The sequence below is a fragment of the Carcharodon carcharias genome, chromosome 6 (assembly GCF_017639515.1).
Source record: "Carcharodon carcharias isolate sCarCar2 chromosome 6, sCarCar2.pri, whole genome shotgun sequence".
Lineage (NCBI taxonomy): Eukaryota > Metazoa > Chordata > Chondrichthyes > Lamniformes > Lamnidae > Carcharodon > Carcharodon carcharias.
Window position 1 is genome coordinate 167099104 of NC_054472.1, and position 27754 is coordinate 167126857.

General features: G+C 46.8%; 1 protein-coding gene across 1 annotated transcript in view; it reads left to right on the forward strand.

Moving 5' to 3' along the window:
* The window catches only part of trpn1 (transient receptor potential cation channel, subfamily N, member 1), a 326508-nt gene that overhangs the window by 131189 nt on the left and 167565 nt on the right, over positions 1–27754 (forward strand). Inside the window, exons 5-6 of the mRNA XM_041189307.1 lie at positions 10265–10378; positions 20553–20657. Coding sequence (XP_041045241.1) covers positions 10265–10378; positions 20553–20657 — 219 coding nt within the window. The remainder of the gene's footprint in view (positions 1–10264; positions 10379–20552; positions 20658–27754) is intronic.

The following is a 27754-nucleotide window of genomic DNA, read 5'->3' on the forward strand; positions in this document are numbered from 1 at the left end:
ATTAAGGACATTAACAAAACTAATTAACTTGATTGATGGACCTGCCCATCCAACCTTAGGGTTGGCCCTGGCGGGCCTTGGATAAAGCATGAAACCTCATCCATGGGCGGGATGAAGTTTCATGAGGGCTTTTATACGTTTATCAAGTGTTTAAATAAAAGTTAAAGACATGTCCCAACTCGTGTGACAGTGTCACATGAGGGGACATGTCAGGGAATTTTTTTTATTACCTTTCTGTCAACCTTTGAATCGGAGCTCATCTCCCTGAGGCAGCACTTTGCCTCATGGAGATATGTGTGCTCTTCCGCGTGCATGCGCGAACAAGCGCACACCCAGCTGAGGGAATTCCCCCCTCCCCCTGCCCACACAGGGACGCATAGTGCTTCCTGGTGGACATCATGCTGGGCGGGCCTTAATTGGCCCACCCAGGTAAAATGGCACCCCCCCGACCGGGGCCGCCGATCGGAAGGCCAGCCACCGGCGCCCACTCCCACTCTTCCCCCTGACAGGGGGAAAATGTTCCCCTCTGCGTTTTCATACCCATCTATTTAGCAAAAGATTTGTGGTAGAGACTGGCCACTGACCAGTGTACCACCAAGATTACAACGTATCTTGATAAAGATTCAAGGTTACAACTGTGATATTCAGTACAAGCCAGGTAACTTCGGATACACGTTGGATACACTTAGCAGATTGCCTAAACCAGCGAAAACAGAAGGTATAACCTTCGACCTGCAAGTTGACTTCATTCACATTGAACTTGAAGATGTTCTTCAAATTGATCTGGTGCATTTTGCACAACACAAATGCCAGCAGCTACAAGAAGAAACAGCACAGAAGCTACACCACAGAAGCTGTGGAAAACCATCATCGAAGTATAGCCTGATTCAATTCAGCATACCCATGATCTCGTGAGGCAACTTTGGCCTTATTGGGACAAGCTTGGTATCTCCCAGGGAGTCATCTTTAAAGGCAGGCAGGTCATCATACAGGAATCTTTGCGACCTGATATTCTTCAGCAACGTCATCACTCACACGTGGGCATAGATCAGACAAGAGCACTGGCAAGAGAGACAGTCTAATGGCTGGGTACGAACAATGATATTGCAGTCATTGTCAAGAAGTGTGAGGCATGTCAATGGCATATGCCAAGTCAGCACAAAGCACCACTAATTCCAAATGAAGTAACTACCCATCCTTGGTCCAAAATCACATCTGACCTCTTTCATATCCATATCACTGACTTCATTGTGATTATCAATTACTTTACCAAGTACTCCATTATTCAACAGTTGCTCAATACATCAAGCACAACTGTCGTACACACTCAAGTACCATTTTCTGTTCATTTGAGGGATCATTGCGGATACCGGTCCACAACGGTAAGCCATTTCAAGATACGGCAAGAAGTGGAATATCGATCACACTACTTCTTCTCCTCATTATCAGATCTAACAGCCTAGCTAAACAGATGATTCGTATGGTGAAATCCCTAATTCTCAAGTGTAGACAGACCAAGCAAGATCTACACATTGCTGTGTTACATCTGAAAGCGAAAGCAACTATTCCATCACCAGTAGAGCTCATGTTTGACAGACCAGTGCATATCAATTTATGTACTCTTACCTATTTACTGTCTCAGAAACTAGAGAGCAACTTTCGAAATTGTAAGAGAAGATTACCAAAGTGCACGATAAAAATGCTGGTACAAAATTACCAAGTTTACAGTTGGGACAGCAAGTTTGCACCCAAGATCCCACAGAAGGTAAATGACAGTCAGCCGAGGTGACAGAGATTTGTTCAGAACCAAGGTCCCATGAAGTCATTCCACACAAAGGCACAATGGTGAGGTGTAACCGAGGACAAGTCAGATCCATTCCTGCTCCTCAACTACAGTGTGGTGCAATTGCATTGAGGATAAGATCCAGAATGCAACCAGGAACAACATCCAAGAATGACAATCCCACAGATCACTGAGCAACCAGAGATACCTTTAGACAAAGTGACCATCACAAGATCTGGGTGTCCCAGCAGATTTCCTTTATGCTTTAGAGACTCATAAATTCGGCAGTTCTATGCAAGTTTTTAATAGTAACTAAACATGAACATGTATTGTAAACAATTAGACATCTTTGGATGGGAGGAAAGTATCTTTGAAAAGAAAGTGGGATGCTGTAATGTGCCATTAAGGGATATCAGCATGATATCACTAGAAGGGAAATGTGTCATGTGATCCAGTCTTAGTTTCATTTTTGCTTTGAGTAGAGTACACACACACACACTTCAGGTTTTATAGCTGTGTATAACTGTTCTCTTTTTAAATTCATTCATGGGATGTGAGCTTCACTGACAAGGTCAGCATTTATTGCCCATCCCTAATTGTCCTTGAGAAGGTGATGGTTAGCTACTATCTTGAACCGCTGCAGTCCAGATAGTGTAGGCACACCCACAGTGCTGTTAGGGAGCAAGTTCCAGGATTTTTACCCTGTGACAGTGAAGGAACGGTGATATATTTCCAAGTCAGGATGGTGAATGGCTTAGAGAGGAATGTCCAGGTGGTGGTGTTCCCTTGTGTCTGCTGCCCTTGTTCTTCTAGATGGTAGTGGTCATGGGTTTGGAAGGTGCTGTCTAAGGATGCTTGGTGAGTTCCTGCAGTAGATTTTGTAGATGGTACACACTGCTGCCACCGTGCATTGGTGGCGGAGGGAATGAATGTTTGTGGAAGGGGAGCCAATCAAGCGGCTGCTTTTTCCTGGATGGTGTCAAGCTCCTTGAGTGTTGTTGGAGCTGCACTCATCCAGGCAAGTGGAGACTATTCCATAACACTCCTGACTTGTAGATGGTGGACAGGCTTTGGGGAGTCAGGAGGTGAGTTACTCACCGCAGGATTCCTAGCCTCTGACCTGCTCTTGCAGCCACAGTATTTATATGGCTAGTCCAGTTCAGTTTCTGGTCAATATCCTCATCTTAATAAATGAACTTGCAACATGTTTACTAAATCCCTAATGAGTGATTGGTGCCTTGTGTCTTGTATAGCAAATAAGCCCAAGTTATTATATTATTATAATAACACAACAGAAACAATGTCTCACTACTTGCTCCTTCAAAACCGCTCATCATTTTGAATACCTCTGTTAGATCTCCGTTTAGCTTTATTAGCTCCAAGCAGAGCAATTCCAGTTTTTTTCCCAATTTCTCCACATAAATGAAGTCCTTCATCATTATCATCCTGGTAAACTATCTCTGTACCTCTTCCAGGGAATTGGCAACCTTCTTAAAGTGTGGTGCCTAGAATCAGGCACACTACAACAATTGTAAAGGTTTGGCATAACTTCCTTGTTTTGAATGCTCCTATTTATCAAAGCCAGGTGTCCCATACACTTTCTTAACTTCCATATCAACTTTCTGTGCCACGTTCAAAGATTTGTGAATGTGCACCCCAGGTTCTTCTGATCTTGAATCCTCCCCCCACACTCCTCAATAGTACCATTTGGGTTTTACTGCTTCTCCATTTGTTCTTTCCAAAGTGCATCCTTCACACTTATTCACATCAAATTCAAACTGCCATGTGTCTGCTCATTTTACTAGTTTATGTCCACCTGAAGTCTGCTTCTATCCTGTTCACTATTCACTAATTGCCAAGGTTTGTTTCATCCGAAAGCTTCAAAATTGTACTCTCTATACCCAAGTGCAGCTCAGTTGCAGATTGTATCACAGTATCTTTACGGTGCAGAAGGGGGCCATTCAGCCCATCAAGTCTGCACTGTCTCTCTGAAAGACCATTCCACCTCGTCCCACTCCCCTGCCTTATCCCTGTAACCTTGTACATTCTCCCTTTTCAGGTAGTAATCCAATTCACTCCTGAATACCTCAATCGAACCTACCTCCACCACCCTTTCAGCAAGCTTGTTCCAGACTCCATCCACCCTCTGGGTGAAAACATTTTTCCTCACATCACATTTACTCCTTTAGATAATTATTTTGAATCTATGCCCTCTAGTTCTCATAGACTCATTGACATCTACAGCACAGAAGGAAGCCAATTGGCCCATTGTGTCCGCACTGGTCAACAAAAATCTAACTACACTAATCCCATTTTCCAGCACTTGGCCCATAGCCCTGGAGGCTATGGCAACACAAGTGAATATCTAAATACTTCTTAAATGTTACAAGTATTTCTGACTCAGCCATCTTTTCAGGCAGTGAATTCCAGACTTACATCACCCCCTGGGTGAAAAAGTTTCTCCTCCAGTCCCCTCTTAGCCTTCTACCTCTTTCTTTAAACCTATGTCCCCTGGTTATCTTCTAATGGAAATAGTGCCTTCTTATCCACCCTATCTATGCCCCTCATAACCTTATACACATCTATCATTGCTCCAAGGAAAACAACCCCAGCCTATCCAATCTTTCCTCATAGCTCAGACCTTCCAGCCCAGGCAGCATCTTTGTGTCCTCTTGGGTGGGAACAGTTTCTCACTATTTACCCTGTCCAAACCCCTCAGGATCTTGAATGTTTCTATCAAGTCTCCTCTCAGCCTTCTTTTTTCCCAGGAAGAGAGTCCCAACCTCTCCAATCTATCCTCATAGCTACAGTTCTTTATCTCTGGAATCATTCTTGTGAATCTCCTCTGTACTCTCTCCAATGCCTTCACATCCTTCCTCAAGTATGGCTCTGAACTGGACACAGTACTCAATAGTATTCTACGAGGCCTTAACTAGTGTCTTATACAAGTTCAACATGACCTCCTTACTCTTGGACTCAGTGCCCCTATTAATAAAGCCTAAGATACTATATGCTTTATTAACTGCTCTCTCAACATGCCCTGCCATCTTCAATGACCTATGTACATATACACCCAGTTCCCTCTATTCCTGCACCTCCTTTAGAGGCTCTCTCTTTATTTTATACTCACCATATTTTTCCTGCCAAAATGAATCACCTCACACTTCTCTGCATTGAACTTCATCTGCTACTTGTCTGCCCAATCCACCAACAGTTCTATGGCCTATTGAAGTTCAAGATTATCCCCATCATAGTTGGCAACATTTCCAATCTTCATATCAAGTGCAAATTTTGAAATCATGCCCTGCACACCACAGTCTAGGTCATGAATATATATCAGGAAGAGCAAGGGTTCCAACACTGACCCTTGGGGAAACTCTACCACAGACCTTCCTCCAATCTGAAAAACAACCATTTATCACTCCTGTTTCCTGTCACTCAGCCAATTTCTTCTCCAAGTGCCCACTTTCCCTTTTATTCCATGAACTAGAATTTTGTTCACAAGTCTGTTGTGTGACACTGTATCAAATGCCTTTTGAAAATCCATATACACAACATCAACAGTGTTTCCCTTATCAACCTTTTTTGTTACCTCCTCAAAAATTTCAGCACGTTAGTTAAACATGATTCTCCCTTAATTAATCCATGCTTGCTTTTCCTGGCTTTAATTATCCTGCACTTGTTTAAGTGACTATTGATTTTTATCCCGTAGTATAGTTTTCCATAAGTTTCCCCATCATGGAGATCAAACTGACTGGTCTGTAGTTGCCAGTTTTATCCTTGCACCCCTTTTTGAACAAGAGTGTAACATTTGCAGGTCTCCAATCCTCTGGCGCCTCCCCTGTGTCTAAGCAAGACTGGAAGATTATCACTAGTGCCTCTGCAATTTCCCCTCTCACTTCCTTCAGTACCCTGAGATGCATCTCGTCTGGTCCTGGTACATTATCTATTTTAAGTAAAGATAACCTTTCCAACACCTCCTTCCTCTCAATTGTAAGTTCTTCTAGTGTACCAGTTACCTCCTCTCTCACCTTGGCCTGGGTAGCAAATTCTTCCTTTGTAAAGATAGATACAAAGTACTCATACAATGCCTGCGCTATTTCTCCAACCTTCATATCCCTAATCGGTCCTACTCTTTTACCACCCTTTTATTGTTTACATGCTTATAGAAGACCTTGGGATTCCCTTTTATGTTCGCTGCCAACCTCTTTTCATGCTCTCTACTTGTGTTTTTTATTCATTTCTTCACTTCCCCTCTGGTCCTTCTATATTCAGCCTGTTTCTCCATTGTATTTTCTACCTGACATCTGTCGTACGCGCACTTCTCCATTTTCTTTTTGCTGTGGATTTACTTGTCCCACCTTTCCCCTTCAAGGGAATATATCTTGTCATTGCCTGCAATACCTTTTCTTTTGAAGTCAGCCCACTGTTCAGACACCATCTTTTCTGCCAACATCTGATTCCAACCCACTCCACTCAGATGCATTCTCATCCCATTGAAGTTGGCTTTTCCCCCAATTAATTATCCTTGCTCTGGATTGTTCCCTGTCCTTTTCCACGATTAACCTAAACTTTATGATACAATGGTCACTGTCCCCTAGAGGCTCTCCCACTGATATTTGATCCACTTGGGCCAACTCATTCCCCAGAACCAGCTCCAAAAGTGCATGTCCTCTCATTGGACTGGAAACATACTGCTGCAGAAAGTTATCTTGAACACATTCTGGGAACTCTGCCCCTCTTGTCCTTTTGTTCCTATCCCAGTCTATATTTGGATAATTGAAGTCCCCCATTATGATTATTCTATAATTCCTGCACCTCTCTGTAATTTCTTTGCAAGATTGTTTCTCCATATCTCTTCCACTAGTTGTTGGTCTATATACCACACCAGTCAATGTTATTACACCTTTTCCATTCCTTACCTCTAGCCAGAGAGATTCTGTCTTTGACCCCTCTGGAATATCCTCTCTCTCCAGTAATGCCATCTTTAATCAATATTGCCACTTCCCACCCTCCTGCCTCTGGCACCCACCCTCCAGCCCCCCAGCCGCCCTTTTCTGGCTTCCCTGCCTCTTCTAAACATCTTGTACTCAGGAATATTTAACATCCAGTCCTGCCCTTCTATGAGCTAGGTGTCTGTTATAGTAATAATATCATAATTCCATTTGTCAACCTGTGCCTGCAGTTCACCAATCTTATTAACCACATTCCATGCATTCGCGTACATACACACTAGCCCTGATTTAGGCTTTTTTACTTTCTCCCTTATTCTGGCCCCATCTAATAACTTATTGTTGCCTTCTCTAATTCTGTCAAACTCTCCAAGTATTCAGTCTATTTTGTTACTATTCTCTGATATAACGTCGTTATCGGTTAATAATTCACTATTTCCCACTGTCAATTTTTCTCCTCTCCTCTCTGAATTTCCCCTCAGGTTCCCATCCCCCTGCCAATCTAGTTTAAACTTTCCACAACAGCAATAGCAATCTCCCCACGAAGCCATTCATCCCAGTCCTGTTGAGATGTAATCCGTCCATCTTGTACAAGTCCCACCTGCCCAGAGCTGATCCCAATGCCTCAGAAATCCAAAGTCCTCCCTCCTACTCCATTTCTCCAGCATCGCATTGAACTACTCAGTCTTCCTATTCTTATGTCACTAGCACATGGCGTTGAAAGTAATCCTGAGACTATTGTTCTTGAAGTCCTGCTTTTTAATTCCCTTCCTAACTCCCTAAAAATCTGCTTTCAGGGCCTCATCCCTTTTCTTGCTTGTCTTTGGTCCCAATGTGGACCATGACCTTTGACTGTTCACCCCCCACCCCACCAAAAGAATGTCCAGCAACCAGTCTGTGACATCCTTGACCCTGGCACCAGGGAGGCAACCATCCTGGATTCACGTCTACGGCAACAGAATACCTGTCTGCCATCCTAATTATGGAACCCCCTACTACTATAGCACTTCCACTCTTCCTCCTCCCCTCCTGTGCAGCTGAGCAACCCATGTTGCCACGAACTTGGAGCTTGCTACAGTCCTCTGAGGAACCTCAGGGGATTCCTGCCCTACTTGCCTGTTTCTCTTAGATACTCTGGCGATCACCCATTCGCTCTCTGCCTGTGTACTTCTTAGTTGTGATGTGATCACCTCTCTAAATGTGCTATCCACATAATCCTCAGCCTCGAGGCTGCACCACAGTGACTCCAGCCGCCGCTCAAGCTCAGCAGCTTGGATCTCATATTTCAGCAGCTGGCAACACTTCCTGCAGATGTAGTCATCGAGGGCACTTTGTGCCTGCACAAGATGTACATTCCACATGGCCGATCTGTATTGACATACCTTAAACTTTATATAAAGCATTTACTACAGTATTTATTTACTAATTTATTATAATTATTTTCTTAATTAATTTGGAATAATTCCTATGTATACTACAATTTACTGTGTTTATTAAATGCTTGTACCTCCTACAATTACAACTAAAATTATATGTTTCTTAATTACACGGAGTCCTGGCCAATATTCATTCCTCAATCAACATCACAATAAATAGGTTACCTGGTCATTTTCATAGTGCAGTTTTTGGGAGCTTGCTTTGCATATGATGGCTGCTATGCTTCCTACATTAATTAGCATTGTCTACATTTCAAAGGTACTTTATTGGCTGTAAAGAGCTATGGGATGTGGTTGTGAAAGGCTGTATATAAATATGAGTTATTATTTCTTTAAATCCAACTACTGCATCATTCTCTCCAGCCAGAAAAACATCCATTCACCACTACGTGCTGCTTCCTACCCCTCACTCAATTATGTACCCAACTTATAACTGTCCATTTAATTCCATATGCTTCTGTTTCTTGAGTAAGCCCATTATGTAATACTTCACCAAATGCTTTTAAAAGTCCACATATACAACATCTACTTCACTACCCTCACACCTCTCTGTTACCTCATCAAAGAACTCAATCAGAACAGTGAGACGCAATGCAACTTTAACCAATCCATACTGGCTGTCCCTTATTTAACTCATGCTTCTCCAAGTGAGAATTTAGTTTGGTCCTTGTCAATGGTCTCTAGTAGTTTACCACCACTAACTGGCCTATAGTTATCCAGTTTATAGGAGATCTTATGGTGCAGTAGAAGTGTCCCTTCTCTGGGCCAGAAGCTCCAGGTTCAAGTTCCATGCCAGGACTTGTTAGCCATGGAAGGAGTGTTCATGACATGGTTCAATGGGCTGATAATCAGCCCAGGAATCCTTTCACCTCCTCCCCACTATTCCCCAAAGCAAAAAAAAGGGTGATAATAGGCTTTAAAAAATCAGCTTTATCCTACTTCCCCTTTCTCGAATGGGAGTGAAACATTTGCAATCCCCCAGTCCTCTGGTACTACTCCCATGTCCTAGGAGGACTGAAATATTGTGTTAAGAGTTTCTGCTGTCTCCACCTTTTTCTTCAGCAACCTAGGAGGATGACTTGTTAACCTTGAATGATGCCAATCTAGTTAACATCTCCTTTCTATCTATTTTTATCCTAGCTCCCTATATCTCCTCCTCTACTGCAACACTCACTTTATTGTCATCTCTTTAGATGCAAAATACTCCTTCAGTACCTCAGTGCCCTCTTCCTCTACAAGGAGATTTTGTTTTTTACCCCTAACCAGCCCCACCAATCATTTCACTAGCTTTTTGCTTTGTATATGTTGAGAAAATATTTTTAAGTTCCTTTTTATGTTACCCAGTAATCTTTTCACATACTCTCCCAGAGGCAAGGGCCACCTGCACTCAAACAACCCCTGCCTTCCACAGTGATGCCTGCCCCTTATCCCCATCCCCCTCACTCCATCAGCCCCTTCCCCTCACCGCCATCCAACTCAGCCATTGCCCCCAGTCTCCCCACCCCTCAACTCCCCTCACCCCCATCCCATCTCACCTCACCTCACCATACCCCACCTCCCCTCTCCTCACCACATTCCACCTCCCCTCACCCCATCATCTCACCACCATTGCCCTCTTCCCATCACCTCCAACCCTCCCTCACTCCATCCTGCCTCCCTCACCCCCAGCACCCCTCTCCTAACACCCCCATTCCTTCAAACCCCCCACCCCCCCTCTCCTTACTCCTATCACCCCTCTGCTCACCCCATCCCCTGAAACCCCATACTCCTCCCTCACCCCATCCGCTTAACCCCAAACACCCCTCCCTCACCACCATCCGCCTCCCCTCACCACCCTATTCCACCACCACCTTCTCAAGGGCAATAAATGCTGACCTAGCCAGTGACACCCACATCCCGTAAATGAATAATGAAAAAACATAGGTTTCCCCGTGTCTCAATGAAGAATGATTACTTGGCAAGATTATGGGTATTTTGTGCTGATCTGTTTTGCAGGTGATGAGAAATAGAGGAATAAGTGGGAGAAATGCTGTATAAATGGCCTCCTCAGGATAGATGGCATCTATCTCACTGCACTTTTCCTTGCTTTTCAGCACAAGGATCAGTTGCCTCTACACAATGCAGCTAGTCGACCCAGTGGCGCACTCAACATAGTTCAGATGCTGCTGAAGTCCTCAAACAAAGATGCTCGATTCATACAAGATAAGGTAGGTGATGGACAATCTTTATCATTAATGGCTGCAGCTGAGTACAGTGGCCCTCTTTTTTTTAATGACCAGTTCCAATCTCACTCTGGGACCAACTATTAATGCTGACTTTGATACTCAATTCCTCCTATTGCTTATTCTGTTCACCTTTGGACATTCTTTACCTTTGCATAATTTGCAGTTGTTGTCACTGTGCTAGCTCTAGATCATTTATAAAGATATTAAACAAAAGTAGAACTTTTCTGGTAGAATTTCTCCAGGTTGCTGATAACCTCTGCAGCATTACCCTCATGATTCTATTGGTTAGCCAAGTAGATCACTGATTAAATGTGGTGTCACTGAGTGGATCGCTGATTGGATGTAGTGTCACCAAGTGGATCATTGATTGAACATGGTCCCACTGAATGAGGTGTCACCAACATAGTTGAGAGGTTGTATACTGCAAGCTTATTTCAGCCAAGCTGACACCTAGTGGCTCCTTATAAAATTGCTACTGAGACCAGAATTTTCCCAGGTGGGCCACGATCCCAATGGCAGGGTCAGTACTAGGTGGGGAACCCTGGAAGTGGCCATGGCGAGATATCGGACGCCACCTTCCCAGAGGCGGCCAATTAAGAAGCTGTCTCTGGGAGCCCCCTCCAATTCAGGCTGACAGTCGGGGTCCAGAGTCAAGAGTGCCAAACAGTGCAGCCCGAGCATACGGCCACTGGCAGCCACTGCAGTGTGGGCGCTGCTGGAGGGTCAGCAGCAGAAGATTCTGTAGGTACACCCATGGAGGTGCCTTTAGCAGGAGGGGAAAAGCTGCCATTGGAGCAGGTACACCATTAGTGGGGACATCAGATTCCATGAAATGGCAGCAGTGGCATTGCCTTTCTCTTGAGGATACATAAGCATTGAGAATTACAGCAAGCAAATTAGTAAAAGGCCTCAAATGTTTCGCATCTCAGATCCCCCACTGTGAAGCCGCCTTAGTGGCATTGCTGAACTCCTGACACAGCAGGGGGCCCGTGCTACACTGGGAAACCTGTCACCTCTGGAAAACTCACCCAGAGGCAGGGACACATCGGTGAGTTGTCCCAAAATCATTTTCTTTCTTTTCCCAGCCCTCCCTACCTCCTAACTTGCCCTCAAGAAAATTCTGGCCTAAGGGAGCACAGAATCAGGCTCAGACAGCCATGAAATTTTCCAACGCTTACAGCGGAACTCTGCAGACTTGCATCTTATATAAGTTCTGGGGCGTGCTAGTTACAAAGAACATATATCAAGCCCTATAGTCAGAGTTGTGGTAGAATCTTGAGACTATTCCTGCACCCATTTTCTTCACTGGCGCTGGGGCAACATTCTGGAACTCCCTTCCTGACAGCACTGTGGGTGTACCTACACCACTTGGACCGCAGCGGTTCAAGAAGGCAGCTCACCACCACCTTCTCAAGGGCGACTAGGGATGGGCAATAAACGCTGGCCCAGCCAGCAATGCCCACATTCCATGAACATTTTTAAAAATTCATTGCTTCTTTCCTGTATTATTTTAAAAGGAAATGTGTAGCAAATGCCAGACAAATCAGTCTAAGATGGACTGTGCTCACCTGCCGGTACCCTTCCACACAATTTACAAGCAGAGATATGCTTGCCTGGTAATGGCCTCTCAGAACAGGCTGCAAAGATTTGGGATGAAGGGGTGTGCCTGCTACTATGTAAGGGTAGCTTGTGTGCACTGAGAAACTGGCATTACCAGTTCTTTCTCGGCCTCCCCTCAGGCACACTGCTGTGCTGTCCAATGATATGGGTCCTCTAGAATGGAAAGCAAGGCCACTCCCTCACATCCTTCCCATTCTGTACCGCCTCCACTTCATTGACCATCAATCAGACCTTGTTTCGGCATCTGGCAAACCATCAGTGCTTTTTCCAGTTCAGATGAAGGGTCATCAGCCTGAAGGGTTCGTTCTGTTTCTCTCTCCATAGATGCTGTCTGACTGGCTGAGTATTTCCAGCATTTTTCAGTTTTTGTTTTATTATTTAATGCTAGATTTGCTATTCAGATTAAACATTGCCCAGACACCCTACAAGAAAGAAGAAAAGAAAGACTTGCATTTATATAACACCTTTGACAACCTCAGGAGATTCCAAAGCATTTTACAGCCAATGAAGTACTCCACTGCTGCTCTTCGAATAGTGCCGTAGGATCTTTTACGTGCACCTGAGGAGGGCTGAGTTTAATGTCTCATCCGATAGACAGTACCTCTGACACTGTAACATTCCCTCAGCACTGCATTGGAGTGTTAGCCTAGATTATGTGCTCAAGTCTCTAGAGTGGGACTTGAACACACAATATTCTGACTCAGAGGAGACAGCAATACTCCTGAATCAAGGCTGACACATGAGCAGAAGTCCCATCTTCTTAAAATCACAGGATCACAGAATCACACACTCCAGCCCATTGAGCCTGCACCGTGAAAAACACCTGACCTACCTACCTAATCCCTTTTACCAGCACTTGGCCCATAGCCTTGAATGTTATGACGTGCCAAGTGCTCATCCAGGTACTTTTTAAAGGATGTGAGGCAACCCGCCTTAACATACATTTGAACTACTAGCCCAATTTCTCTGTTTGATTTGGATTGCAGGTTACTGATCTAGGTGCAGGTAACCTAGTAAATTTATAATTGGAGCCCTTGGCCACAGAGGTATCCACTCATTGGTCCTATCCCCATGCCCAGGCTTTGACCTATTTCTTCACTTCAGACATGGTTGACAATAATGATTAACTGAGTTGATTTGGCCACCAACCTCTCTTCATAACTTAAAGGTTTCATCTCAGGAAGCATCCTGGTAATGTAATCCAAAATGTTCCTTCATCTGTATAATTGGTGGTGAGCCTCCACCCCCCTTCCAGGCAGCGCATTCCAGACCGTCACCACCCTCTGGGTAAAAAAGTTTTTCCTCACATCCCCCTAAACCTCCTGCCACTCACCTTGAACTTATGTCCCCTCGTGACTGACCCTTCAACTAAGGGGAACAGCTGCTCCCTATCCACCTTGTCCATGCCCCTCATAATCTTGTACACCTCGACCAGGTCACCCTCAGTCTTCTCTGCTCCAACGAAAACAACCCAAGTCTATCCAACCTCTCTTCATAACTTAAATGTTTCATCCCAGGCAATCCTGGTGATGTGATCCAAAATGTTCCTTCAGGTGTACAATTTCTTGGTTAGTAATATTGAGAATTAGGTTTGAACAGAGAACCCTTGCATTTTACTGGAATACATCACATTGCGGCCATGTAATTCTCTTCATCTTTAGTAGGCAATCGGACACCAGAACAAGAATCAGGCTGTAAATCAATCGAGAATTTACTTAACGTAACTAGAGTATGGAAGACATCTTGAGTTATAAAAGGTAGGGGAAGCTAGCAATGACTAGTGTTACCACTTACTGTAGTCTTGCTGGAAATTTCCTCTGAGGATTGGAGACAAGTTTCCTAGAGCTTTTATCCTGATTGGTTTAAGGCCCTTGTCTTTCTGTATGATTGTAATTATAAACTTTATTATACTTTTTGATATATCTGAGCTATCTTTCAACATACATTTGAACGACTAGCCCTGTTTGATTTGGATTGCAGGTAATCTAGTAAATTTATAATTGGAGCCCTTGGCCACAGAGCTATCCACTCATTAGTCCTATCCCCATGCCCACGCTTTGACCCATTTCTTCACTTCAGACATGGTTGACAATAATGATTCACTAACTGAGCTGATTTGGCTCAAAAACAGAAAATGCTGGAAAAACTCAGCAGGTTTAACAGCATCTGTGGAGAGAAAAACAGAGTTAATGTTTTGAGTCCATATGACTCTTCTTCAGAGCTAAAGAGAAGTAAAAATGTGGTGAAATTTATACTCTTTAAGAGGGGTGGAGCAGGTAGAGCTAGATAGAAGGCCAGCGTTGGTGGGGGCAAAGGAGAGAATGACAAAGATGTCATTAACAAAGGACAAAAGGGGTGATAACTGTAGTGGTAAGAGCTAAAGGAGGTGCTGATAGTGGCATTAAGGTAAGAAAGCAGAATGTGATAGTAGCAGGACAGGGGTAAGCACTCTGGAAAGAACAACATGAACAAATGACAGATGGCCCTTGTGGGGTGGAGCAGGGGATGGCGGTGGGGAAATAAGATCGAAAATAGGATAAAAGGTGGAGATAAAACAATGAATAAATGAATAAAAGTGAAAACAAATAAAAATAAAAATAAGTGGATAAAAAAAAGAAATAAAAATGAATATTGAAAAAAGGGGGTGAAGATTGAGGAGAGAGAGTTCATGGTCTGAAGTTATTGAGCTCAATGTTAAGTCCGGAAGACTGTAAAGTGCCTAGTCGGAAGATGAGGTGCTGTTCCTCCAGTTTGCGTTGGGCTTCACTGGAACATTGCAGCAGGCCAAGGACAGACATGTGGGCAAGAGAGCAGGGTGGTGTGTTGAAATGGCAAGCGACAGGGAGGTCTGGGCCATGCTTGCAGACAGACTGAAGGTGTTCTGCAAAGCGGTCACCCAGTCTGCGTTTGGTCTCTCCAATGTTGATCATTTCACAGTTGCTGGAGCTGCAAAGGCAAGCTTGGGAACAACAGGAAGGGACGTCCGCTGCACTCATCAGACTGCAAGGCATGATGGAGCAGTCTCTCCGCCTTTAGGCTGAGCTGATAGTGCCAGCATGCCAATGCACCAAGGTCAAAACTGGTAGGATGGTGGCTGCCACAGAGAACTTGGTCCAGGATGTCGTTCCTGCACTGCTGCGCGGACTCAACTCCATCGCTGATGCCATAGTTGGCCTCTAACAGTGTGTATGCGAGAGCTAACCCTTCTCCTCAAGGAGTCAGCCTGGGGCCCTCGAGTTCAGATAGGGAGGAGGATCAGCAGGTGCACACTCCGTGGCCATCCATCTAGGTGACTCCGAGAGTGTCCAGGCCATCCGAATCCCCTGTTCCTGTGACCTCAGCAGCTCCAGCTCCACAGGCCGAGGAAGGTGCCACTGTCACATAGCAGGACATCGAAAGCAGGCCAATGCCCTCCAGGTCTCGGCCCTCCAGAGGATGCCAGCCAACGTCATCACAGACAGTCAGCAGGCTGCCTCCACCTCCGCTGTAGATGTCCGGAGAGCACCAAGACGTAGTGGCAGGGTTAGGAATGTTAAGAAGAATTAGTTACACAGCCTGGGCACGGGTGTTAATCACTTGTACATACTGTTCACTATTGTCAATAACTCCCAAGAATGTCTCCCTGCCTATGGCTCCTTGTTCTGGTAAGCAGTGTTCTTGTCACTCAGATGTGAAACCTTTCTGCACAAGGTAAAAGGCCGGTATCTCAGTCCTGGGCCCCTTCTCTGTGCTCTCTGGAGCCTTCGGTCCAAAGTGATGGTCCAGCCTCACACTCCCTGGAAACATTACTGATGCCTGCACCTCGGCGGTGCTGGTCATTGCTGCCAGAATGTAGTGGGCAGGCGCCACAGAGCTCTTTCATTCTCTCTGTGTTCTCTCAGCACCTTTAAGGTGGGGCTGGCCCCCATCTCTTCAGCATCTGTGAACAATGATGCTGCGCTCCAGCTCCTGAAGGGCTCAGGTGCTGAAGGCAGACAAGGGATCAGATGTTTCTAAAGTTTCATGGCTGCGTCTCTATGATAAGACTCTGATCACAAAGCACAAGTGAGCTTCCCCTGGCCAGACAGGAGTCAGACATTCTCAGAGGCTATGTGAAGATCTATGGAGTGTCCTCCCTGCATGTTGTCATCACCTTCCTGTAATCAAGCAACTATTAGGGCTTCCATGCATCTCCATGACAGGAGTATTCTCACAGAGGGTATTTGCGCTGCCATAAGCCAGGCTGGAATCAAACATTCACGGATGCAATGTGAGGATCTATGGGGTCACCTCATTGCAAGTCTAGCAGCTATGAGGGCCTCCTGAATGCACCTGCCTCTTCTAGCCAGTGTGAGGGCCTCATCCCCGGCATTGCCGCTCCCGAGGACCTCCTCACCCTCATCTCCGTCGGCGGCATCCTCATCGGAGGAGATCTCCAGCTCCTCCATCTCCTCCTCAGCCAGCTCTTCTCCCCATTGCAGCGCCAGGTTGTAAAGGGTGCATCAGACGACGACGACCCTTTGAAAACTGTATTGCAGGACTCCATTAGTCTGGTTCAGGCACCGGAGCCTCAATTTTAGCATCCCGATGGTCTGCTCCACGAAGTTGTGAGTTGCAGCATGAGCCTTGTTATACCTTCGCTCTGCTGCAGTCTGAGGCCGCCGCATGGGTGTCATCAGCCACGTCCTCTGCGGGTAGCCCTTGTCCCCGAGGAGCCAACCCTGCAGCCTCTGTGGACACTGAAAACCATGCGCACACCTTCAGGATACGCTTCTGGTGGTCACACACCAGCTGCACATTCAGTGAATGGAATCCCCTGGTGATGTAGATCACCATGTGTTGCAACGGAGATCTGAGCGCCACATGAGTGCAGTCAATCACACCCTGAATCCATGGGAAACCCAAGATCTGGGTGGATCCAATTGCTCTTGCATCCTGGCTGTCCAGGTCCCGGGTGGAATGCACAAAGCTGTGTGCCTTGCCAAAGATGGCATCTGTGACCTCATGGATGCATTTGTGGGTGGATGCTTGTGAAATCCCACAGAGGTCACCTGTGGAACCCTGAAAGGAGCCACAGGCGTAGAAATTAAGCACCACTGTCACTTTTACAGCCACTGGCAGTGGATGCCCTCCATGTCCCCGTGGCACCTTATCCTGCAGTAGCTGGCAGATATGACCGACCAGTTTCCTAGACATGTGAAGTCTTCGGCGACAATGGTTCTCGGTCATCTGCAGGTGGCGTCTATAGACCCTGGGTGTCGCTAGGCAATGACCAGCGACGGCTCAGTGTAGCTCTTCATTGGTGTGTGTGTGTGGAACCGTGTCCCTGTGCAGCTAGGCACCTCAGTCACTCTCCTCCTTCATCGTCTTCGTTCTCTGTAGGCCATCAGGCATACAGCTTGCTCACCAGGCTCCGTGATCCTGATGTAGTCTTCCTGCAGGATAGAAGTGGGTTAGCATGGGTGTACTGAGGACCTGTCCTGGTTAAGTGTGATGGCTCCTTAACGCTTCCTGGAGAGTGCTGGCCACCACTTGGATGGCCAGAGATGAGTGCGCTGCATGTCTACCTGAAACCCCACCACCTCCGCTCCACTCCAATCGTCAGAGTGGTGGCAGCTTTGCCCATTGGACTACATGCTGCGCTCTCAGCTCTGGTGTAGGCATTCTCCTAACCCGCACTGCAAGGCTGTACTGTTAGCTTGAACCATGGGGGAGACTGATCTAAACCGGGATGCTGACATTGCAAGGGCCTGGGCGCACCTCCAGCAGTGACTGCTCCATGGCCAGCTTTAGCAAGGAGATTGTGCAGTCATCTAACTGTTCTGCACTTGGCACTTTGATGCCTCTGCGTTGCTTGAGTGGGCAGAAAAGCTAGGAGCTGACTCCAATCATATCAATTGGCTACATCTGAACTGTCTCAGTTGCGGAGGGATGGTCACCTTTAACAGGTTTCCTTCCACTTCCTTCGCCCACCCTATCTTACCCCCACCTCCCATCCCCCCCACCCCGAATGCTTGTACATTATATTCAATGGCTAGGCTGCCCTTGCACTCCGCCCCCGCCCCCCACCACCACCACCACCCCCTTCTCCCACAACATCTCCCTATAGGTCGCCTTAACAGCTGGGCTACCTTTGCACCCCCGCGCATAGGATAGTGGCTCAGTTGGTACCACTCTTGCCTCAGAGCCAGGAGGTTGAGGTACCGTTTCATGGACCTGAGCTGAATCAAAGCCGGCACCCCAGTGCTGTGCTGAGGGAGGGTAGTCAAGTTTTGGGTGAGACATTAAACTGAGGGCTTGTCTGCTCTCTCAGGTGGATGTGAAAGATCCCATGGCACGATTTGCAGAAGAGCAGGGAGTGCTCTCCTCAATCCTGATTATTATTTATCCCTCAATCAACATCACTGGTCATTATCACATTGCTGTTTGTAGGACCTTGCTGTGTGCAAATTGGCTGTCATGGTTTCTACATTACAACAGTGACAACACCACCAGAGTACCTCATTGGTTGTGAAGCCCTTTGGGTCATCCTGACATTGTGAGGGGTGTGATATAAGTACAAGTCTTTTTGTTCGACATTCTTTCTTTCCTAGGTCTCACTTCCTTTTCTTCTTTCCACAGGATGGCTGCATCCCATTGTTTCTAAATGTTGAAATTGGTTACCTCATGGCTGGGCTGCCCTTAAGCCCCCCCACCCCCCCCCCCACCACGGGTCACTTCAACAGCTGGGCTGCCCTTGAACCCTCACAAGTCACCTGAACAGCTGGGCTGCCCTTGCCACCCCTGCCTACAGGTCACCTCAATGGCTGGGCTGCCCTTCACTCCGACCCTCCCCAGCGCCCCTCCAGATTGCAGTCCAACAGGTGGCGACCCTGGTGAGCGATGCACTGTGTACTCGCCTCCGAGTTCCCCTCAAAGTGCAGGCAGCCAGGTACACGCCTTTTATGTGCAGCTATGAAACATGGTTGGCATGCTTTCCCGCCGATGTGGATGGATAATCCAGCGGTTGGGGGGGTGGGGGGGGGTGGGGGGGGGGGGGCGGAAAACGGGACGGTTCCAGCGGGCTAGCCTGATAATTATATGCTGATGTATTACAATGAGGTTCCCGACATCCGATAGTGGGAAACGGGGCCTGCCTTCGGCGGGTCGAGCGGATAATCGCGAACTAGTTTCACAGCGTTGTGAAACCGATTGCGCCATATCGTCCGCTCATGCCACCAAACACACCCAACGCCAACGGGCACAGAAAATTCCACCCAGCATCTTAAACAAGTTCAGCACAACCTCCTTACTCTCTCTCAACTTGTCCTGCCACCTTCAATGACATACACGTATGTACACTCAGTTCCCTCTGCTCCTGCACCCTCTTTAGAATTGTACCCTTTATTTTACATTGTCTCTCCATAATTTTATTATTTTATACAACATTTTATATTGTCTCTTCTTCTTATCGAAATGAATCACCTCACATTTCTCTGCATTGGCCACTATATCCTTTTGATATAGTTCCACACTACCCTCCCCACAGTTCACAATGCTTCCAAGTTTGGTGTCATTCATAAATTTTGAAATTGTGCCCCATACACCAAGGTCCAGATCATTATTATACATCAGAAAAAGCAATGCTCCCAAGACTAAAAGAGATGACAGATTTCTAAATGTCAGTGACATAAAGAGATATGGAGATAGTGTAGGGAAACAGGCATTTAAATGGATGATCAGCCATGATCATATTGAATGACACAGCAGGCTTGATAGGCTGAATGGCCTACTCCTGCTCCAATATTCCTATAATAATTTAGCAATTATAAAAGTACCAGTTCCTCAAAATATCACTTCCAAAGGCCCTGAGTTTTACAAGATTACAACACTTGGTGAGGTTATTAACAGTATTCAAATTTGGGGTGAAACTTTAACACAGCCATGAATTTATTTTTAATAATCACCAGGGATATCATCCTAACTGTCATTGCTAATACCTAAAAAAACACTAATTAAATAGTCTGATGATGCATAATTTTCTTCCTCTCCTGCTTCCTAACATATGTCTGTCAGCACTGGCTCAGTTGGTACCACTTTTGCCTCAGAGCCAGGAGGTTGAGGTACCGTTTCGTGGACCTGAGCTGAATCAAAGCCGACACCCCAGTGCTGTGCTGAGGGAGGGCAAAACTGCTGGAGATGTCAAGTTTTGGGTGAGACATTAAACTGAGGGCTTGTCTGCTTTCTCAGGAGGATGTGAAAGATCCCATGGCACCATTTGCAGAAGAGCAGGGAGTGCTCTCCATGATCCTGACTATTATTTATCCCTCAATCAACATCTCTGAAAAAAAAGATCATGATCTGGTCATTATCACGTTGCTGTTTGTAGGACCTTGCTGTGTGCAAATTGGCTGTCATGGTTTCTACATTACAACAGTGACAACACCTCCAAAGTACCTCATTGGTTGTGAAGCCCTTTGGGTCATCCTGACATTGTGAAGGGTGTGATATAAGTACAATTCTTTTTGTTCGACATTCTTTCTTTCCTAGGTCTCACTTGCTTTTTTTCTTTCCACAGGATGGCTGCATCCCATTGTTTCTAAGCGTTGAAATCGGTAACATCGCAGTCTGCAAGGAGCTGCTTAGTGTTAATGCCGATCTGCAGCTCAGGGCGCAAAGGAAGGTATAAATGAGCAAAGTTCTGGGCCAGATATTTTTGGAGCTGTGTACATTAAGGCTTGCCACCAAAGGGAAGAATATCATGGGCCAAGCACATCCACCTTCCCAATGCATGTTCCCAATGCACAAAGCTCTGTGCTGGGGATGCTGAAGATAAAACTATATCCTGTGATGTTCCTAATTACCTTAACTGGAAGATTTGACCCCGATCTCCCCTGTTAATGCAAACTCATTTTTGTCTTGGGAGTCAGAATTCCCCCATCTTCTATGTTCATGAAATAGGCGTGTTCTTTCTTGAATCCAACATGTAGCCTCTTCTCAATGTTGAGTTTAGGCAACATATAGCAGACCACAATCATTTTGCACACTTTGGCTGGGTTGTATTCTGAAGTCTTCTCTCGAGCTGTCAAGGTATTTAAATTGCTGATTGAGGAAATGGATGTTTTGTTCAATGGCTAAAAAGAAAAATACTGCAGTTGTTGGAAATCTGAAATAAAAACAGAAAATACTACAAACACTCAGCTGGTCTGGCAGCACTTGAGGGGAGTTAACATTTCTAATCAATGATCTCTTATCAGAACTGGAAGAAGTTAGAAATGTAATAATTTAGGTGCAAGTACTGAGTTCAAAATAAATTTTACAGCACAGAAGGAGGCCAGGAAGGATGTACTTGCACTATAGGAGGTACAGCGAAAGTTAATTAAGTTGGTCCCTGGGTTGAGGGGATTGTTCTGTGATGAGAGGCTGAGTAAGTTGGGCTTATATTCTCCGGAGGTTTAAAGAATGAGAGGTGCTCTCATTGAAACATACAAGATTCTGAAGGTGCTTGATAGGGTAGACACTGAGAGATTGTTTCCTCTGGTTGGGGGATCTAAAACCCTGAGTGGGGAGTGGGGGCACAGTCTCAGGATAAGGGGCCGATCATTTAGGACTGAGATAATCAGAAATTTCTTCACTCAAAGTGTTGTGAATCTTTGGAATTCTCTACCCCAGAGGGTAGTAGATGCTCCTTCAATGAAAATATTTGAGGCTGAAATAGACAGATCTTTGTTCTCTCAGGGAATTAAAGGATATGGAGAGCCAGCGGGAAAGTGGAATTTAAGCCCAAGATCAGCCACGATCACATTCAATGGTGGAGCAGGCTTGATGGGCTGTGTGTGCTCTGCTCCTGCTCCTATTTTTGTGTCCTAGGGATTCAGCCCATCTTGTCTGCATCAATCAAGAAACAGTTCTCCAGTCTAATTCCACTGTCCAGCTATTGATTTGTAGGTTACAGCACTTCAAGTGCACACCCAATTCCTTTTTCCCCCAGAGACCCTCAGCTTTATAAGGTACTGCGCATCCTTTAATTGTAGTTTGAAATTTAGTAAAGCTGCTGTCTGTCTTTTAGTTAAAAAGAAAAAAACTGCGGATGCTGGAAATCAAAACAAAAACAGAATTACCTGGAAAAACTCAGCAGGTCTGGCAGCATCGGCGGAGAAGAAAAGAGTTGACGTTTCGAGTCCTCATGACCCTACGACAGAACTTGAGTTCGAGTCCAAGAAAGAGTTGAAATATAAGCTGGTTTAAGGTGTGTGGGGAGGGGCGGGGTGGGGGGGAGAGAGATAGAGAGAGAGAAGTGGAGGGGGTTGGTGTGGTTGTAGGGACAAACAAGCATTAATAGAAGCAAATCATCAAAAGATGTCAACAACAATAGAACAAAAGAACACATAGGTGTTAAAGTTGGTGATAATATCTAAACGAATGTGCTAATTAAGAATGGATGGTAGGGCACTCAAGGTATAGCTCTGGTGGGGGTGGGGAGAGCATAAAAGATTTTAAAATATTTAAAAATAATGGAAATAGGTGGCAAAAGAAAAATCTATATAATTTATTGGAAAAAAAAGGAAGGGGGAAACAGAAAGGGGGTGGGGATGGGGAAGGGAACTCAAGACCTAAAGTTGTTGAATTCAATATTCAGTCCGGAAGGCTGTAAAGTGCCTAGTCGCAAGATGAGGTGTTGTTCCTCCAGTTTGCGTTGGGCTTCACTGGAACAATGCAGCAAGCCAAGGACAGACATGTGGGCAAGAGAGCAGGGTGGAGTGTTAAAATGGCAAGCGGCAGGGAGGTTTGGGTCATTCTTGCGGACAGACCGCAGATGTTCTGCAAAGCGGTCACCCAGTTTACGTTTGGTCTCTCCAATGTAGAGGAGACCACATTGGGAGCAACAAATGCAGTAGACTAAGTTGGGGGAAATGCAAGTGAAATGTTGCTTCACTTGAAAGGAGTGTTTGGGCCCTTGGACGGTGAGGAGAGAGGAAGTGAAGGGGCAGGTGTTGCATCTTTTGCGTGGGCATGGGGTGGTGCCATAGGAGGGGGTTGAGGAGTAGGGGTGATGGAGGAGTGGACCAGGGTGTCCCGGAGGGAGCGATCCCTACGGAATGCCGATAGCGGGGGTGAAGGGAAGATGTGTTTGGTGGTGGCATCATGCTGGAGTTGGCGGAAATGGCAGAGGATGATCCTTTGAATGCGAAGGCTGGTGGGGTGATAAGTGAGGACAAGGGGGACCCTATCATGTTTCTGGGAGGGAGGAGAAGGCGTGAGGGCGGATGCGCGGGAGATGGGCCGGATACGGTTGAGGGCCCTGTCAACGACCGTGGGTGGAAAACCTCGGTTAAGGAAAAAGGAAGACATGTCAGAGGAACTGTTTTTGAAGGTAGCATCATCGGAACAGATGTGACGGAGGCGAAGGAACTGAGAGAATGGGATGGAGTCCTTACAGGAAGCTGGGTGTGAGGAGCTGTAGTCAAGGTAGCTGTGGGAGTTGGTGGGTTTGTAATGGATATTGGTGGACAGTCTATCACCAAAGATTGAGACAGAAAGGTCAAGGAAGGGAAGGGAAGTGTCAGAGATGGACCACGTGAAAATGATGGAGGGGTGGAGATTGGAAGCAAAATTAATAAGTTTTTCCAAGTCCCGACGAGAGCATGAAGCGGCACCGAAGTAATCATCGATGTACCGGAGAAAGAGTTGTGAAGAGGGCCGGAGTAGGACTGGAACAAGGAATGTTCCACATACCCCATAAAGAGACAGGCATAGCTGGGGCCCATGCGGGTACCCATAGCCACACCTCTTATTTGGAGGAAGTGAGAGGAGTTGAAGGAGAAATTGTTCAGCGTGAGAACAAGTTCAGCCAGACGGAGGAGAGTAGTGGTGGATGGGGATTGTTCGGGCCTCTGTTCGAGGAGAAACTAAGGGCCCTCAGACCATCCTGGTGGGGGATGGAGGTGTAGAGGGATTGGACGTCCATGGTGAAGAGAAAGCGGTTGGGGCCAGGGAACTGGAAATTGTTGATGTGACGTAAGGTGTCAGAGGAATCGCGGATGTGGGTGGGAAGGGACTGGACAAGGGGAGAGAGAAGGGAGTCAAGATAACGAGAAATGAGTTCTGTGGGGCAGGAGCAAGCTGAGACGATCGGTCTACCGGGGCAGTTCTGTTTGTGGATTTTGGGTAGGAGATAGAAGCGGGCCGTCCGAGGTTGGGCGACTATCAGGTTGGAAGCTGTGGGAGGAAGATCCCCAGAGGTGATGAGGTCAGTGACAGTCCTGGAAACAATGGCTTGATATTTAGTGGTGGGGTCATGGTCCAGGGAGAGGTAGGAGAAAGTGTCTGTGAGTTGACGTTCAGCATCCGCGAGGTAGAGGTCAGTGCGCCAGACAACAACAGCACCACCCTTGTCAGCGGGTTTGATGACAATGTCACGGTTGGACCTGAGAGAATGGAGTGCAGTAAGTTCAGAGAGAGACAGGTTAGAATGGGTGAGAGGAGCAGAGAAATTGAGACGACTAATGTCGCGCCGACAGTTCTCAATGAAAAGATCAAGAGAAGGTAAGAATCCAGAGGGAGGGGTCCAGGTGGAGGGAGAATATTGGAGATGGGTAAAAGGATCCGCTGAACTGGGAGAGGACTCTTGCCCAAAGAAGTGAGCCCGGAGACGAAGACGGCGGAAGAAGAGTTCAGCATCATGCCGAGCCCGAAAATCATTGAGGTGAGGGCGTAAGGGTATGAAACTAAGTCCTTTGCTGAGCCCTGAACGTTCAGCATCGGAGAGGGGAAGGTCAGGGGGTATAGTGAATACACGGCTGGGGTTGGGATTGGAAGATGGGGTGGGGACGGAGGGACGGGCAGGGGTGGAGGGTCCTAGATGGGTGTTGGTGTCGATGAGTTGTTGGAGCTTGCGTTCCTTAGCACTTGAGAGAAAGAGAAAAAGTTTCTTGTTGAGGCGTCGTATGAGCAGAAGAATAAAATTAAACTGGGGGCACGCGCAGCTTTGAAAAAGGGTACGGCGGTGCTGCTGGAGGGAGAGGTCGAGTGTGTTCATATGGCGGCGCATGGCACTGAGTGTGGATTTCAGAATGTGACGGGAACAGCAGTCCGAGAAACGTTTTATGTCCCGGAGATACCTGTAATCCTGGGTGGGTTCGAAACATGAGCAACCCCAGCCGTGTATTCACTATACCCCCTGACCTTCCCCTCTCCGATGCTGAACGTTCAGTGCTCAGCAAAGGACTTAGTTTCATACCCTTACGCCCTCACCTCAATGAATTTCGGGCTCGGCATGATGCTGAACTCTTCTTCCGCCGTCTTCGTCTCCGGGCTCACTTCTTTGGGCAGGAGTCCTCTCCCAGTTCAACGGATCCTTTTATCCATCTCCAATATTCTCCCTCCACCTGGACCCCTCCCTCTGGATTCTTACCTTCTCTCGATCTTTTCATTGAGAACTGTCGGCGCGACATTAGTCGTCTCAATTTCTCTGCTCCTCTCACCCATTCTAACCTGTCTCTCTCTGAACTTACTGCACTCCATTCTCTCAGGTCCAACCGTGACATTGTCATCAAACCCGCTGACAAGGGTGGTGCTGTTGTTGTCTGGCGCACTGACCTCTACCTCGCGGAGGCTGAACGTCAACTCGCAGACACTTCCTCCTATCTCTCCCTGGACCATGACCCCATGACTGAACATCAAGCCATTGTTTCCAGGACTGTCACTGACCTCATCTCCTCTGGGGATCTCCCTCCCACAGCTTCCAACCTGATAGTCGCCCAACCTCGGACGGCCCGCTTCTATCTCCTACCCAAAATCTACAAACAGAACTGCCCCGGTAGACCAATCGTCTCAGCTTGCTCCTGCCCCACAGAACTCATTTCTCGTTATCTTGACTCCCTTCTCTCTCCCCTTGTCCAGTCCCTTCGCACCTACATCCGTGATTCCTCTGATACCTTACGTCACATCAACAATTTCCAGTTCCCTGGCCCCAACCGCTTCCTCTTCACCATGGATGTCCAATCCCTCTACACCTCCATCCCCCACCAGGATGGTCTGAGGGCCCTTAGCTTCTTCCTCGAACAGAGGCCTGAACAATCCCCATCCACCACTACTCTCCTCCGTCTGGCTGAACTTGTTCTCACGCTGACCAATTTCTCCTTCAACTCCTCTCACTTCCTCCAAATAAAAGGTGTGGCTATGGGTACCCGCATGGGCCCCAGCTATGCCTGTCTCTTTATGGGGTATGTGGAACATTCCTTGTTCCAGTCCTACTCCGGCCCCCTTCCACAACTCTTTCTCCGGTACATCGATGATTATTTCAGTGCCGCTTCATGCTCTCATCAGGACTTGGAAAAATTTATTAATTTTGCTTCCAATCTCCACCCCTCCATCATTTTCATGTAGTCCATCTCTGACACTTCCCTTCCCTTCCTTGACCTTTCTGTCTCAATCTCTGGTGATAGACTGTCCACCAATATCCATTACAAACCCACCAACTCCCACAGCTACCTCGACTACAGCTCCTCACACCCAGCTTCCTGTAAGGACTCCATCCCATTCTCTCAGTTCCTTTGCCTCCGTCGCATCTGTTCCGATGATGCTACCTTCAAAAACAGTTCCTCTGACATGTCCTCCTTCTTCCTTAACCAAGGTTTTCCACCAACGGTCATTGACAGGGCCCTCAACCGTGTCCGGCCCATCTCCCGCGCATCCGCCCTCTGCCCTCACGCCTTCTCCTCCCTCCCAGAAACATGATATGGTCCCCCTTGTCCTCACTTATCACCCCATCAGCCTTCACATTCAAAGGATCATCCTCTGCCATTTCCGCCAACTCCAGCATGATGCCACCACCAAACACATCTTCCCTTCACCCCCCTTATCGGCATTCCGTAGGGATCGCTCTCTCCGGGACACCCTGGTCCACTCCTCCATCACCCCCTACTCCTCAACCCCCTCCTATGGCACCACCCCATGCCCACGCAAAAGATGCAACACCTGCCCCTTCACTTTCTCTCTCCTCACCGTCCAAGGGCCCAAACACTCCTTTCAAGTGAAGCAGCATTTCACTTGCATTTCCCCCAACTTAGTCTACTGCATTCGTTGCTCCCAATGTGGTCTCCTCTACATTGGAGAGACCAAACTTAAACTGGGCGACCGCTTTGCAGAACCCCTGCGTTCTGTCCGCAAGAATGACCCAAACCTCCCTGTCGCTTGCCATTTCAACACTCCACCCTGCTCTCTTGCCCACATGTCTGTCCTTGGCTTGCTGCATTGTTCCAGTGAAGCCCAACGCAAACTGGAGGAACAACACCTCATCTTGCGACTAGGCACTTTACAGCCTTCCGGACTGAATATTGAATTCAACAACTTTAGGTCTTGAGCTCCCTTCCCCATCCCCACCCCCTTTCTGTTTCCCCCTTCCTTTTTTTTCCAATAAGTTATATAGATTTTTCTTTTGCCACCTATTTCCATTATTTTTAAATATTTTAAAATCTTTTATGCTCTCCCCACCCCCACCAGAGCTATACCTTGAGTGCCCTACCATCCATTCTTAATTAGCACATTCGTTTAGATAATATCACCAACTTTAACACCTATGTGTTCTTTTGTTCTATTGTTGTTAACATCTTTTGATGATCTACTTCTATCACTGCTTGTTTGTCCCTACAACCACACGCCCCCTCCACTTCTCTCTCTCTCTCTCTCTCTCCGCCCCCCCGCCCCCCCCCCCCCCACCCCCCACACCTTAAAGCAGCTAAAATTTCAACTCTTTCTTGGACTCGAACTCAAGTTCTG